General features: G+C 38.0%; 1 protein-coding gene across 1 annotated transcript in view; it reads right to left on the bottom strand.

Annotated features, from left to right (window-relative positions):
• The window catches only part of tmtops2b (teleost multiple tissue opsin 2b), a 43,743-nt gene extending 31,044 nt beyond the window's left edge, over positions 1 to 12,699 (bottom strand). Inside the window, exon 1 of the mRNA XM_063496972.1 lies at positions 11,887 to 12,699. Coding sequence (XP_063353042.1) covers positions 11,887 to 12,253 — 367 coding nt within the window. The 5' untranslated portion in view covers positions 12,254 to 12,699. The remainder of the gene's footprint in view (positions 1 to 11,886) is intronic.
• Between the last annotated feature and the right edge of the window lie 520 nt (positions 12,700 to 13,219).

Below are 13,219 nucleotides of genomic sequence, written 5' to 3'. Positions count from 1 at the left end.
CAATTAAAAAAAAATTAAAAAATGGATGCATGTTTGAAGTAGATACGGATTAGAATATTATAACAGTATCTTTATTGATCTTGAGCACATTACTCTATTTTCAAATCTCTGCATTGGTTTTTTGTGTGTCAAAGTACAGATCCTAAAAATACTGGTACTAGTTTATGAAGCATTTAATCTACTCGTGCCTTACAAAAAACCCAGAACTCTCAGGTTAAAGGGAACATACCATTTATGTACATTCCCATATTTAGAACAAAACAAAAGTGAAGCAGCTTTCAGTTTTTATGGTACTCACACGTGGAACAAGCTTCCTGGACAGCTGTGCCAAGATGAGATAAATCTGTTATTTCCTTTAAATTAAAGTGCCTAAAACTTTTTATTATTATTTGAAGTGACTTATCAACAAACAATGTCTGCAGGATCCTCTTAACCTTTTGTTTGTTTATATTTCTAGTGGGTTGTTCCCTGGTTTAAAATATTGTCTAAAGATTAGTCATTACAGAACAGAATAAAAGAGTTCACTCCCACAGTTTTACCTCTGTTTTGACATAGTTTTTACCGACGTTGTAGCAGAAACAACCTGGATTCGTGCACCAGATATATATAACAAGACAGCTGTGAACATGGGAAACATCTTCTCTTGTTTGTTTTTGCTTCTAATTGTTGTTTGTTCCATTTCCACAATAACTATGTGTAAATGCCATACATTATGATATGTATTCATATGTTTTACTTGTTCTATCATTTTATCCCTCTGCATAGCTTCGGCTTATGTATTTGTATAGTGCTATACAAATACTTAAACACATTTTGTTTGAATTTTAAAAGCAAGCAACATCAGGGAAGTAACGCAACTACATCCACTTAATAAAGTTTATGTCGCTAGCTGAATAAAGCTAGCATGCAAGACCTCATTGCTCAAACAAACCTGGCATTTAAGAAATGAACTGTTAGGAGACATATTCTCTTGAAATTCCAGCGAGACAAAATATGCAGCACTGAAACCAGGAAGACATACCAGTTTATAAATCAAATATTTGAAACCTTGTTTTTCAGTTAAACCATTCCATTTTTGAATAAATGGTGCAGATGCTTATCAATCTACCACTACAGATTTAAACGTGCTCAAACAAAGCTTCAGTCTGGCAGATTTATTTATCACATATTATGATTTTCTAGAGTTTCTCAACTGCCACTTTATCTCAGTACCTTCTAAAATTATAGAGTGGCAGGTTTGTGGAAATTCCTTTTAAGGTACGATATGTTAATATCTTCTATTCATATCAGTCCTTTAATGCTTAAACCATAATGAAGCTGCAAGTTACATGACTGCTACTGAAGTCTCTAGACCCAGTTCCAACATTCACCCCAAGGCTGTGTTTATGTCATGTCAGAGATAATGTAATTATAAGTGTCTGGTATAATTAGAATTCATGTCAGCCTCTAAGTGTATTGAACATGACACTTAATATTACCGAGTGCCCAAAAACTGAACAAATTAGGAGATGCCATCTCATCCTCTGCCTGGGCAAACTATTCTCTGTAATTACACTCATAAACCCATATTAAATGGATGTGTTATATTTTCAGTACACGGTATTTTAATCCTAACAGATCCAAATTTATACTTATGCAATTGCAACACTTGTAAGTGTTGGCTAGTGTCAGTGTCATTACTAGTAGCATGTGTTGATACCTGGACTCTACAGGAGATTCCAGGAGATACTCTGATCCTTAACCTTTTTAGCTGTCTAATTGTCTGTCAAATTTGTAATAACTTAAAATAAAATAAACAAATAAACAATAATAATATAGATCAATCCATTGGACCAATATAGGATAGCCATATTTTCTCCATTTGAAAAAATAAATCTGTTGGGCATCTTTCCTGGCCTTCAGACAACAATTCTGATTGCTAAGGTACCAAATGGGATAGGCAAAAAAAAAAACTTTTCAGCTGGATGGGCATCTTCTCTTGCTCTAGGATAGGCACTGACAGAACCCTACAAAATGAACTCACTGACCGGCACCATGGAGCCTTAATGACATTTTTTCATAGAATACCAGAACTGGCAGATCCACCACCGATGCCCTGGGCTTATTATAGATTAGAGCAGGTTTGTCCTGAGTACATGTGAAAGATGTCAAAGGGTCAAGAAGAACCGTGGAGAACATTATGGTGCCTCATTCAACATGACCAGTTTAGTGGGAAACCATGGAGGCATATCCATGGATGGTCCTCTACAGGCTAGGCAACGACACCCTTACTGCCGTTAGTTAAGGGGATAAGATCCTTGTCAGACCTTATGCTTAAAAACCAATGAAGTCCTGCTCCACTTATTAGTACCAGACTGACAAAATGTGCATCTGTATTCTCATTTTTAAAAAAACCCAGGATGGGACTTTACATTGCTTGCACAGAAACACAATTAGTTCCCATTTCTTTAGTTGAATGTTGGAAAAATGCCAAATATAAAATAGCTTGAAAGGCATAAAATAGCCTTTCTGCAACAACAAGGCAATTCTCAGGGAGCTATTAGTAAAGCTCAGCATTTTGTAAAGCATATCGTTCATAAACTGGGGAAACTGAACAAGTGGAGGACAAAAGAAGTGTAAGGACTACAAATCTACAGCTGTTGAACAATATCTGAAAGTCGTGTCCTTAAACAGGAAAACAACTAGCAAAGACCTGACATAGGACCTGAGAGATGCATATGGCTTTTCAATTATCCACTGAAGCCTCAACAGATATGTTCTGGTAGAAAGATGGGTGTCAATCAGACATTATTAAGGAAGGGAAACAGCCTGAGTTATGGTAAATTACACAAGAATTGGACTGAAATTCAGTGGCAAAGGGTCTTGTGGAATGATGAATCCAAATCATTAGTGTGTTTGGAGGAACAGTGAACATGTATAGACATCTGTAAAACACGGTGGAGGCTCTTCATGATTTGGGACGTCATTTCAGCCAGTGACGTTTGGGATCTTGCCTAAGAGGGTTCAGGCTGTGTTGAAGAATAAATGTCATACCAAATATTGACATCCAAGCTTGTACAATTGAATTCAATTTGATTAACATAATTCCAAATCACAATTAGAGTTGCCTCAAGGCGGGTAAGGTACTGACCCTACAATAATACAGTTGCACTCTTTCTGCCTTATGTACTGTATTCCATGTATATTTGGATGTCTCATTGCCAGTGCAATGAGACATCCAAACGTTAAGACAAACGTTAAGACATCCATTAAGCAACCCCTCATTCTATTGTGTTGTTTTTAGCTTTTTTTGTGGCTAAACCAACACCTTCAGATGAAAAACCCAAATATAACAGATGCACTGCCACCCTCCAACTGTGGCTTTTTTCCCTGCCTTTTTGTGTCACTCTCGCTAAGGCTAAGTAAAAAAGAAATACAACAGACATGCAATCAATCTGTTGTTCTGACCTCATCCTCACTGATATGTTCTGTTATTAAGGTTCTGCAGCTTACAGGCTTTAGCTACTATAAAGTATAAGACAGCCATAGCCCCTTCTGTTATGAGGACATCAAATCATGTTTGGGTCAGTGTCAGTCCCTGTAAAACTTGCTAACATCCACAAAAGTAACACAGAAAGACAGTGCTGCGGTGGTTAAGTATCTTCTTTAGGTATAGTAGATGTTTGCAAAAAAATAAATACCATATTTAAATATTAATATTTCAGGTTTATTTGATTATTTGGGAATAAAAATCATGTGTGGTGGCAGATTTCATTTCTCATGTATTAATCACATATTTTAATCATATCACATAGTAATAGTAATATGACTTTCTCTCTTTAGTATAGTAAGAGCACTCCTGTCACCAGTTTGCATGCATGTAGAATGTTATCACAAGTCGGCCCCAAGTTTTATTGCACCTTCACAGTGGACCCATTGTAGACTGGAAGATCTCCAGACATCTTGCTTTAAGGGAGGTGATGGGTGGTCGTAACTTTTCTTAGGGTGGGAGTGGGTTAAGGATGAGCTGGACTGAAGCTATAGGGATACGTGATGTGCTGTGGAATGTTCCTTGGTTGAGGGTGTCTGTGATGGTGTATATAAGACGTGAGGGCGGCGGCCAAATTTCAGAGATGATGCTAGTGTTTTGGCTGGGAGGTTTCTCTCCATATTGCAATATGTTATTAAACCATTTCAAAACGCTCACTGGCTGTGTTGCAGGTTACTGTTACAATTTCCATAAGATATGTCAACTTAGTTCCTTCCAGTCACTGTTTTGAATGTGAATGTTAACCAAACATATACAGAAAAACTAATAGAACCAAATCAGCGGTACAGTGTTTGTACATTTTAGCATTTTAGAGTTTCAACAGTTTGCAGGATAATTAATCAAATCTGATATTCAGATATTCAAAAGTACATATTGCCCTTAGGTATTAACATTCATTTTAAAATGAATTATTTTTTAGTACTTCTTGAATATTAACAGTGCAATGTGTTATTGCTGGAATCCATAAAACACTTTTAAACTGAAAAAATGTACTTAAGCTGTTAAATATTTCAGTATGGAGTTTCATAAAGTCCAGTTGTTGGCTTTTGTTTAATTAAAAAGGATTACAAAGGTGAACGATAAATTGTGAGTTTTGCTAAACTGAAAATGTGATTTTGTTGTAAGTTATATCAGTTTATTCCCAAGGAAGACATAATTGGAAACTCTTAACCGTCAGGTTATTGTCTCCCCAGAAACACTTCCCTTGTGCTTTAGGAAATCTGTTTCTTCCTATTTCTGTTGTCTTTTTTCCTATTTCCGTTGTCGTTTTTCCCATTTCTGTTTTCTTTTTTCCTATTTTTGTTTTCGTTTTTCCTATTTCCGTTGTCATTTTTCCTATTTCTGTTTTCGTTTTTCCTGTTTCTGTTGTCGTTTTTCCTATTTCTGTTTTCGTTTTTCCTATTTCCGTTGTCGTTTTTCCTATTTCTGTTTTCGTTTTCCTATTTCCGTTGTCATTTTTCCTATTTCTGTTTTCGTTATTCCTATTTCTTTTGTCTTTTTTCCTATTTCTGTTTTCGTTTTTCCTATTTCCGTTGTCATTTTTCCTATTTCTGTTTTCGTTTTCCTATTTCCGTTGTCATTTTTCCTATTTCTGTTTTCGTTATTCCTATTTCTTTTGTCATTTTTCCTATTTCTGTTTTCGTTTTTCCTATTTCCGTTGTCATTTTTCCTATTTCTGTTTTCGTTTTCCTATTTCCGTTGTCATTTTTCCTATTTCTGTTTTCGTTATTCCTATTTCTTTTGTCTTTTTTCCTATTTCCGTTGTCGTTTTTCCTATTTCTGTTTTCGTTTTTCCTATTTCCGTTGTCATTTTTCCTATTTCTGTTTTTGTTTTTCCTATTTCCGTTGTCATTTTTCCTATTTCTGTTTTCGTTTTTCCTGTTTCTGTTGTCGTTTTTCCTATTTCTGTTTTCGTTTTTCCTATTTCCGTTGTCATTTTTCCTATTTCTGTTTTCGTTTTTGCTATTTCCGTTGTCATTTTTCCTATTTCTGTTGTCTTTTTTCCTATTTCTGTTGTCTTTTTTCCTATTTCCGTTGTTGTTTTTCCTATTTCTGTTTTCGTTTTTTCCTATTTCTGTTGTTGTTTTTCCTATTTCTGTTTTCGTTTTTCCTATTTCCGTTGTCATTTTTCCTATTTCTGTTTTCGTTTTTCCTATTTCCGTTGTCATTTTTCCTATTTCTGTTTTCGTTTTTCCTATTTCTGTTGTCATTTTTCCTATTTCTGTTGTTGTTTTTCCTATTTCTGTTTTTGTTTTTCCTATTTCTGTTGTCATTTTTCCTATTTCCATTGTTGTTTTTCCTATTTCTGTTGTGTTTTGTGTGCTTTTGCAGTGTTTTTCTTATTGCTGGTGTTTTCTTAAGTTGCAGTCCGTTTGGCCTCTCATGGCCACCGTAGATTAGAGTTACAATTATATAATTAGCTGTGTTACACGCATTCTTCAATTCCTCAACAGTGGGAGGATAGAGAGTATCCTATCATCAAATTTGCATTCTTTTCTGCACATTTGCTACAGTCAGCTGACTTAAAATGACAGACAGCAGTATTAAAGCTGAAGTGTATGTCGACCCCAGCCAATCAGTCATAGTCTGAACAGGTAACAAAATCAGTACGTAAAAAAAAGATTTTGTGTATGCCCTGATTAACACAGGGATTTGTGTGTGCTTGCCAGCTTAAGGCAATTATATGACAAGTCATCTCAGGCCATGACAAATGCAAGAGTAATGAGAGTAACAACAAGAGTAATGAATTTCTTTCTTTCTTAAAAACATAAACAATAAGTAATTGCAATAATTTTTCCTTTTTTACACTGCGACTATTACATCTCAAGAGACTAGTTACTCACACTGACACACTGGTATTAACTGACTCCTAAAGAGGATATTTGTTTGTGTACCAGATCAGACTATGAGGAGAGACTTGTGAGCTGTAAAAGAAAGGAAACAGCTGTGAAGTGGTTTCCCTCAAGCAGCATGTCGACGAAAACATTGATGTGCTCTAGGTGAGGTTGAGCTTTTGTGTCCCCCACCCCCTCCCTGGCATCTACAAGGATATCTACCACCAGGTTTTTGAGATAATAGTCTCGTTTTAAAAACAGAATCTTCCTTTCATTAGTCATGAAAGAAAGGTCTTGCAATTAATAGAGCTACTTTCAGCTGCTCTCTTATTGACAGCAGGTCACCACATGTTTAATTTGGCAGATTTGTACACTGGATGCCCTTCCCAAAAGGGATTTGTGTCTCCTCTTTATATCAGAGCAGGGATCTTTCACTTGTTAAACCAATATGTAAATCCCCACACTCTGGAGACACATACTGTGGCCTACAGTTAATAATTCATTAATGATCATCCCAAACATGCTGTTTTCTGTCATAAATGTATTTTTTTTTCTGGAAAATTCTGTTTACATGTGATTAAAATCAAAGAAAATGCAGTCGTTTTGAGTTAAAACCGTTAGTAAGTTATATGACTTTGTTAGCTACTTTACAATGTGTAGAGAGAAGGAAACACCAATCCACACTTACTGCTTTTAAGCTAAAAATAAAATAATGATAACAAAAAGCAAAACTCCTTTAACTCTTGATTTAACTCTAAAACTCAGAGTACTCAGAATAAAACTCAGAATAAAACTTTTATTCTCTGGCTTTTAAATCCAAATTAGTTTTGACTATTTTTCTTAGTGTTACTTCTTCTTCGGGTTTTCTCATTTTTCATTTCCTTTATTAAATTCTGTCATCTTGTCCTACGTTTTTGTGTCATTTGATTATTTTATATAGAGAGCTCTTTTGGTCAACAGCTGTTGTCTTTAAATGTGCCATAGAAATAAATTTGACTTTGACTTTGACTATCAAAATCTTTATGTTTGGGTGTCTCTTGACACAAGTTGCTTTATCTTCATTCTGGGATGTAGATCGTTGATCTTCATTACAGCCATTGTTTTCTTAAACCTACACTGCCTCATTTACTCCCATGTGATACACTTGCACACACACACACACACACATGCAGTATATACCTAATCATGATATACAGCACTTACAGCTTGCAACAAAAACATCAGTAACATCGTTATTCTTACAAGGTTCTTACTCAGTGGTGTAAGCCAGTGATTTGTAGGGTCACTTAAAAGCTTTAAGAAGTCAGGTTAAGTGAATGTCAGGCCCTTGAACAATAAACAGACTACACCCTGTGTATTGTCCTTTCTTCTTATCAGCTGTTTACTTGAGTGTGTGCAGATCACCGGACTTTTAAAAGTAAAACATTCTTCCTGCTCTTTGTTGTCACCCACCTTCTCACTCGTGTAGCATAAGTACAAGACAGGAGTCATAACACCAAAATAGCTATACTTCATAAGTCTTTAGGAATACTGTAAGTTCTTGTAATGTGGTCATAATGCTGCTTTGGAAAAAATAATAAAATGTATTATTTCAACATTTCTGTTTTCTTTATACTTTCTGTACAAAAAGACAGCATGACTGTCTATGTCTTGATTGCTTTCTCTATCTTGTATATGATCGTTTGTCTAGCCCTGTTTTTAATTTTACCCGTGTTTGAAACTAGCCTCAGGCCAAGAAAAACTGGTGATCTGTTGTGATGAGCGACTCTCTGGCAGTTATATATACTGAATCAGCCCTTATGCTGTCTCATATAATGGAGGAATAACAGGGAGATGATAATGGCAATGATATATATAGAAAGAGAGAAATGAACAATCAGAGTATTATGGTTGCTGACACTCAAAGCACTCTGCCATCTTCAAGCGCACACTATGTGACACTGACTGTAATGTTCTTTTAACAAAACAGCTACTCGGGAGAACAGGATGTACTGGATGAGGTAAGAGTGCTTGATTTTTTATGTATGTACAAACATATTAACATCCTGCACACACGTCATATAAGTATAGGAGCAATGTATGCTGTGAAAGAGCATACAGGTTGCTTGTGAATACGATTTCTTACAACAACATATTAAGAAATGTTTGACAAAGAAGCATAAGACCCACATCAGAGGCTTTATTAGGTACAACTTGTACCAGGTTGGACCTAATTTTGCCTTCACAACTACCCTATTTATTTATGGCATAGATTTTAACAAGGTGCTGGAAACATTCCTGAGATGCTGGTTCATTGTGACATGATTACATCACACAGGTGCTGCAGATTTGTTGGCTGCACCTTCATGATATGAATCTTCTGTTACACCTCATCCCAGAGGGGCTCTATTGAATTGGGATCTGATGACTGTGGAGGCCATTTGAGTACAGTGAACTCGCTGTCATGTTAAAGAAACCTGTTTGAGATAACTTGAACTTTGTGACATGGTGCATTAACCTGCTGGAAGCAGCCATCAGAAGATGGATACACTTTAGTCATAAAGGGATGACCACGGTCAGCAACAATACTCAGGCAGACTGTGGGGTTTAAACCATCAGTTGGTATTAAGGGACCCAAGTGTGCTAAGAAAATAGCATTACCCTACCAGGCTGAACCACTGATAGAAGTCAGGATGGATCCATGCTTTCATATTGTTTATACAAATTTTTGGCCCCACTATCCGAACGCTGCAGCAGAAATGCTTAGAACAGGCAATGTTTTTCAATCATCTATTGCCCCCTTTTGCTGAATCCATGTGAACTGTAGCCTCAGTTTCCTGTTCTTAGCTGACAGGAGTGAGATGTGTGTTTTTCTGCTATAGCCCACTTGCTTCAAAGTTTGATGTGTTCTGCATTCTTTGGTTGCAACAAGTGGTTATTTGATTTAATGGTGCCTTCCTGACAGCTCAGAGCAGTCAGTAAGTTCTTGTCTGACCTCTGGGTTCCACACTGCATTTTCACTGGATATCTTCTTTGTTTCAGTTCATCTCTGCATAGAAATGGTTTTGTGGGAAACTCCCAGTAGATCAGAAATACTCCGAGACATCTCGAACCAACAACCATGCCATGTTTACAGTCATTTAAACCAACTTTCTCTATGCTCCCTGTGTTAAAATGTGTTTACAAAATTGTAATTCCTCTATCTGTGCGTGCTTGCATGCATGCATGTGTCTGTGTAGAGGTGAGTGGGTGGGTGGGGTGGAGGGGTGCTGGGAGTACCTGCTTTAATGTTTGACTAACAGTATGGTTGCTCTTTGCATTCATATTGGCAAACTTTATGTGGCAAATATTTTGTATCTACCGACTTCTGTCAGCTTTCCAGCATCTTCTCTCTTGACACCAGTAAAATAAGCAGTGAGCTGTTACCATGCTGGTTCAAGTTTTAAAACTGCAACAACCGCGAGAAGCCCAGGGGAGAATAAAGTCAAAGCACGCTGCAGACTTTAAAACATAGCGTGAAGGAAAATGAAAATTCACCGCCTCAACATAACCTGCTGACATATCCGGTTTTACAATACACAGAAGGTAAATGAACAGATGTAAACCAGCACACAAGCACCGACAGAAGGAAAACACCACAGTCAGAGGATATGGAAACAGAGATAAGTTAAAATAATACATATTTCTGTATTCATGATAACAGTCTAAATATCATTTGTGAGGTCAGATGAAAATCTGTAAAAGTATAATAAAAAAATGCAACTGAAATGAAAAGTAATTTTACTAGCATGAGTAAAATGCTAGTAAAGGAGCGGGCAGTGTATATAATTTTATTCATTCAACTACTGCATGAATGTGTAATGACAAAAGTTTGAATATCAACAAGCATAAAGTAAACGCATAAAAGCACTAGATCATCTAAAAAGGCACAACAAGAATGAAAATGAGACCTACACTATATAAGGTCTCGGTAGTAGCTACTGAGTGTGTACTGAAGTCTGATCATTTATGAGACTCCTATAACTCAGGTTGAGTTATAGGAGTCTCATAAATGATCATTTCCTTTTTCCTACACACAGCTATAGTAGCATGAGAGTCCAGTGACATTTATAGGCTTTGTGTTTCCATTGTGATAAACAGGAAACGAATCACATACAATGTATCATGCTTATTAGCATAGCACAAGCAGTTTGCACTTTAATTTGAGTTTATTAACCACACTGTAAAAGACTAAAGTGGGTGAGTTAAGTTCCAGCAATTGTGTCAGAATTAACTTTCCTTACCAAACTGTGGCAAAGACAGGAGCCTGACCCCAAAAAGCAATCAACACTGAGCAAGCCAAATGTAGGAAAAACGTTTCACCTCCTAACATGAAAACACGAGATTGCCCTAAATCTGTCAGACAGAAATAAATAGAAATGGCTACAGTTCCAGAGTTCATATCCTCTGATAAATGCGATGAGGGTCAGTGCATCCAGGTTGTGACACTACCACCTCCTGGTGGATGAACTACATAGTAAAAGTGCAAAAAAGGAAAGAAAAGGCGGGGGTGTGGGGGCACGGACTTATACCTCATTAAATAAATCAGTATGCTATGCATTGTGTGACAAACTGTAAAATACAAACTCGTTTTTTCACTCTTCCTTGAGCTCAAACCAGCCAGATGTTAAGAAACGCTGGAAAGCTCATGATGTTTTAGTTTAATAAGAGAGGGGATGGAGGGCTCATGAACAATGTAGTACAATAATACTCAAATCTGACTGCAATCCCCGTTCCCTCTGGAGACAGAGGAAGAGAAGGTCAGAGTGCAGCGCTGGACCAACTGGCCAGTGTAATTGCAGATACGGAGCGGGCAGTGTCTGTCGATAAGCAGACTTAGAAAGAAACGCGATGGGCTGTACAGACATGAAACCCGCAGGTCTGAGGTCAGAACCAGTGTCACCGTTACATAATTTGTTTACCGAAAGACATCCATATGATCAACCGTCAAATGTACTTCTCTTTGTGCAGTGGACAGACTTTGGGTCACAATTCTTTGAAAAAAAAAAGAAGAAGAATCTGGATCCATCCAAAGAGCGCTTGTTTGATTATCTATCAGGCTCAGCTATCATTATATGTACAGATTCTTATTATTATGCATTATTATTGTGAAAGCTGCTACTTGGAATAATGACAGAAACTAACCATTGTGCAAACAATCCAAGTTAATGAATACCAATGGCTTCAATAAAGCGAAGTAATTTAAAGAGGGAGTCTCATGGTCTACTGAAAATATTATTAATCCATCCAATCCCCATCAGCCCCGATGACTCTTACGCAGACAAACACGACAGAGCGGACTAATAATTAATTACATTTGACGATGTGAAATAAAGCATATTTGCCACAGCTTTGACTTCAGTGTCTCGGTGACTTATTATAATGCATTTTGCAAAAACAGCAGATATTTCGCACAGTTTTATTTCCAGAAATGTAAAACGGTGCATGAGTTGACAAATACCACAACATCCCAAACTTTGAGCTGTTCACAAAAGGAGAACTTACCAAAGCAAGAGTTGATGAAGCCGTACCAGCTGCAGCCGCTGCGCCCCAGCAGCCACTTTCCGCGGATGCTGGAGGCGAAGCTGAGAGTGGTGCCGAACAAACACACCAGCATGTCGCTCACGCTGATGTTCAGCAGCAGCATGTTCACCGGTGTCCGCAGCTTCTTGAATTTGCAAAACAGCAGTAACACAATGAAGTTGTTCAGGAAGCCGAAAGTCATGATGAAGCCCAGCACCACGGACAGCACCACAAAGCCCGCCGGGGAGAGCTTCGCCGAGCCCGCCGGCGCGTCCAGCAACTCTCGGTCATCGCTCAGGTTGAAGCTGTAATTCAGACCAGCCTGACCAGAAAACATGCCGCCGTCCATTCAGTCCATCAGTTTCTCTTCACTCTGGAGCTTGCTTCACTCGGCAGCGCTGGTCACATCGCGCATCTGTAAAGTTTGCGCGTGTAGCTTCCATCTTACTCCATGCTCATGTGCAACAAACGCGCATTCCTCCGCTGATCCTGAGAGCGATCACCTGGCTGCCGACTCTTAGAGAACTGGCAGGAATGTTAAAAAATGCATTGTAACCAGAAAGTGCCACCTTAACGTCACTTTAACGCAACGCCTCCTCCGCTTTCACCGCGTCTCTCCGCGAACCAGCTTGACAGTACGCGCTATTACATATAATTTGGGCAATCTAACAAAATTCATCCCAGTTATCAAGTTACTTTCCACAGCAGTTTATTTTATTGCGTGGGAGACGCCTCTCGTCTTCAAGTTATCACTTTTAGACTGGCTGTAATCCGCGCTAGTAGCGGAGACTCTTGTGCCACCAGTGGTGTTATGCGATTTGGGCTCTGCGCCAGGACTTTTAAAGGCAGGGCGACTCTTACATCACAGGGTAGTGGGATGCTTGGGTCCACGGGTGGTGGGGGAGGGGGGCTTTATATGTGTGTCTGTTTGTACATATATCTTTCTGAGGACCTATTTAAGTTTAAATAGGGTGTGCGAAAATGTTTGGAAATTTAACACAGCTGCTGCTTTTCCGCTGTGGGGCTTAATGTTGAAATTAGGTCTGGGTGTAGTGTAAGGCTTTTATTTATGTCTGTGATGGTCACGTTGAGGGTAAGGGTCTTGGGCAGGGATGTCAAACTCATTTTACATCGTGGGCCACATACAGCCCCCTTTGATCTTAAGTGGCCCTGGCTTGTGGAAGACCCCTAGCTGCACATTTTACCCCAATATAAGAAGTGCAATTTAAACATTACATCTCAGTTTTCCTACATCATAAAGATGTTGCTGTAGTAAATGAGCTACAGCTGTCAGTGTGATTCTTTGGGTTTAAAT

Source organism: Pelmatolapia mariae, linkage group LG16_19 (genome assembly GCF_036321145.2).
Source record: "Pelmatolapia mariae isolate MD_Pm_ZW linkage group LG16_19, Pm_UMD_F_2, whole genome shotgun sequence".
NCBI classification, from domain to species: domain Eukaryota; kingdom Metazoa; phylum Chordata; class Actinopteri; order Cichliformes; family Cichlidae; genus Pelmatolapia; species Pelmatolapia mariae.
The sequence above is the reverse complement of the archived record's forward strand: the minus strand, read 5'-3'. Positions and strand labels throughout refer to the sequence as shown.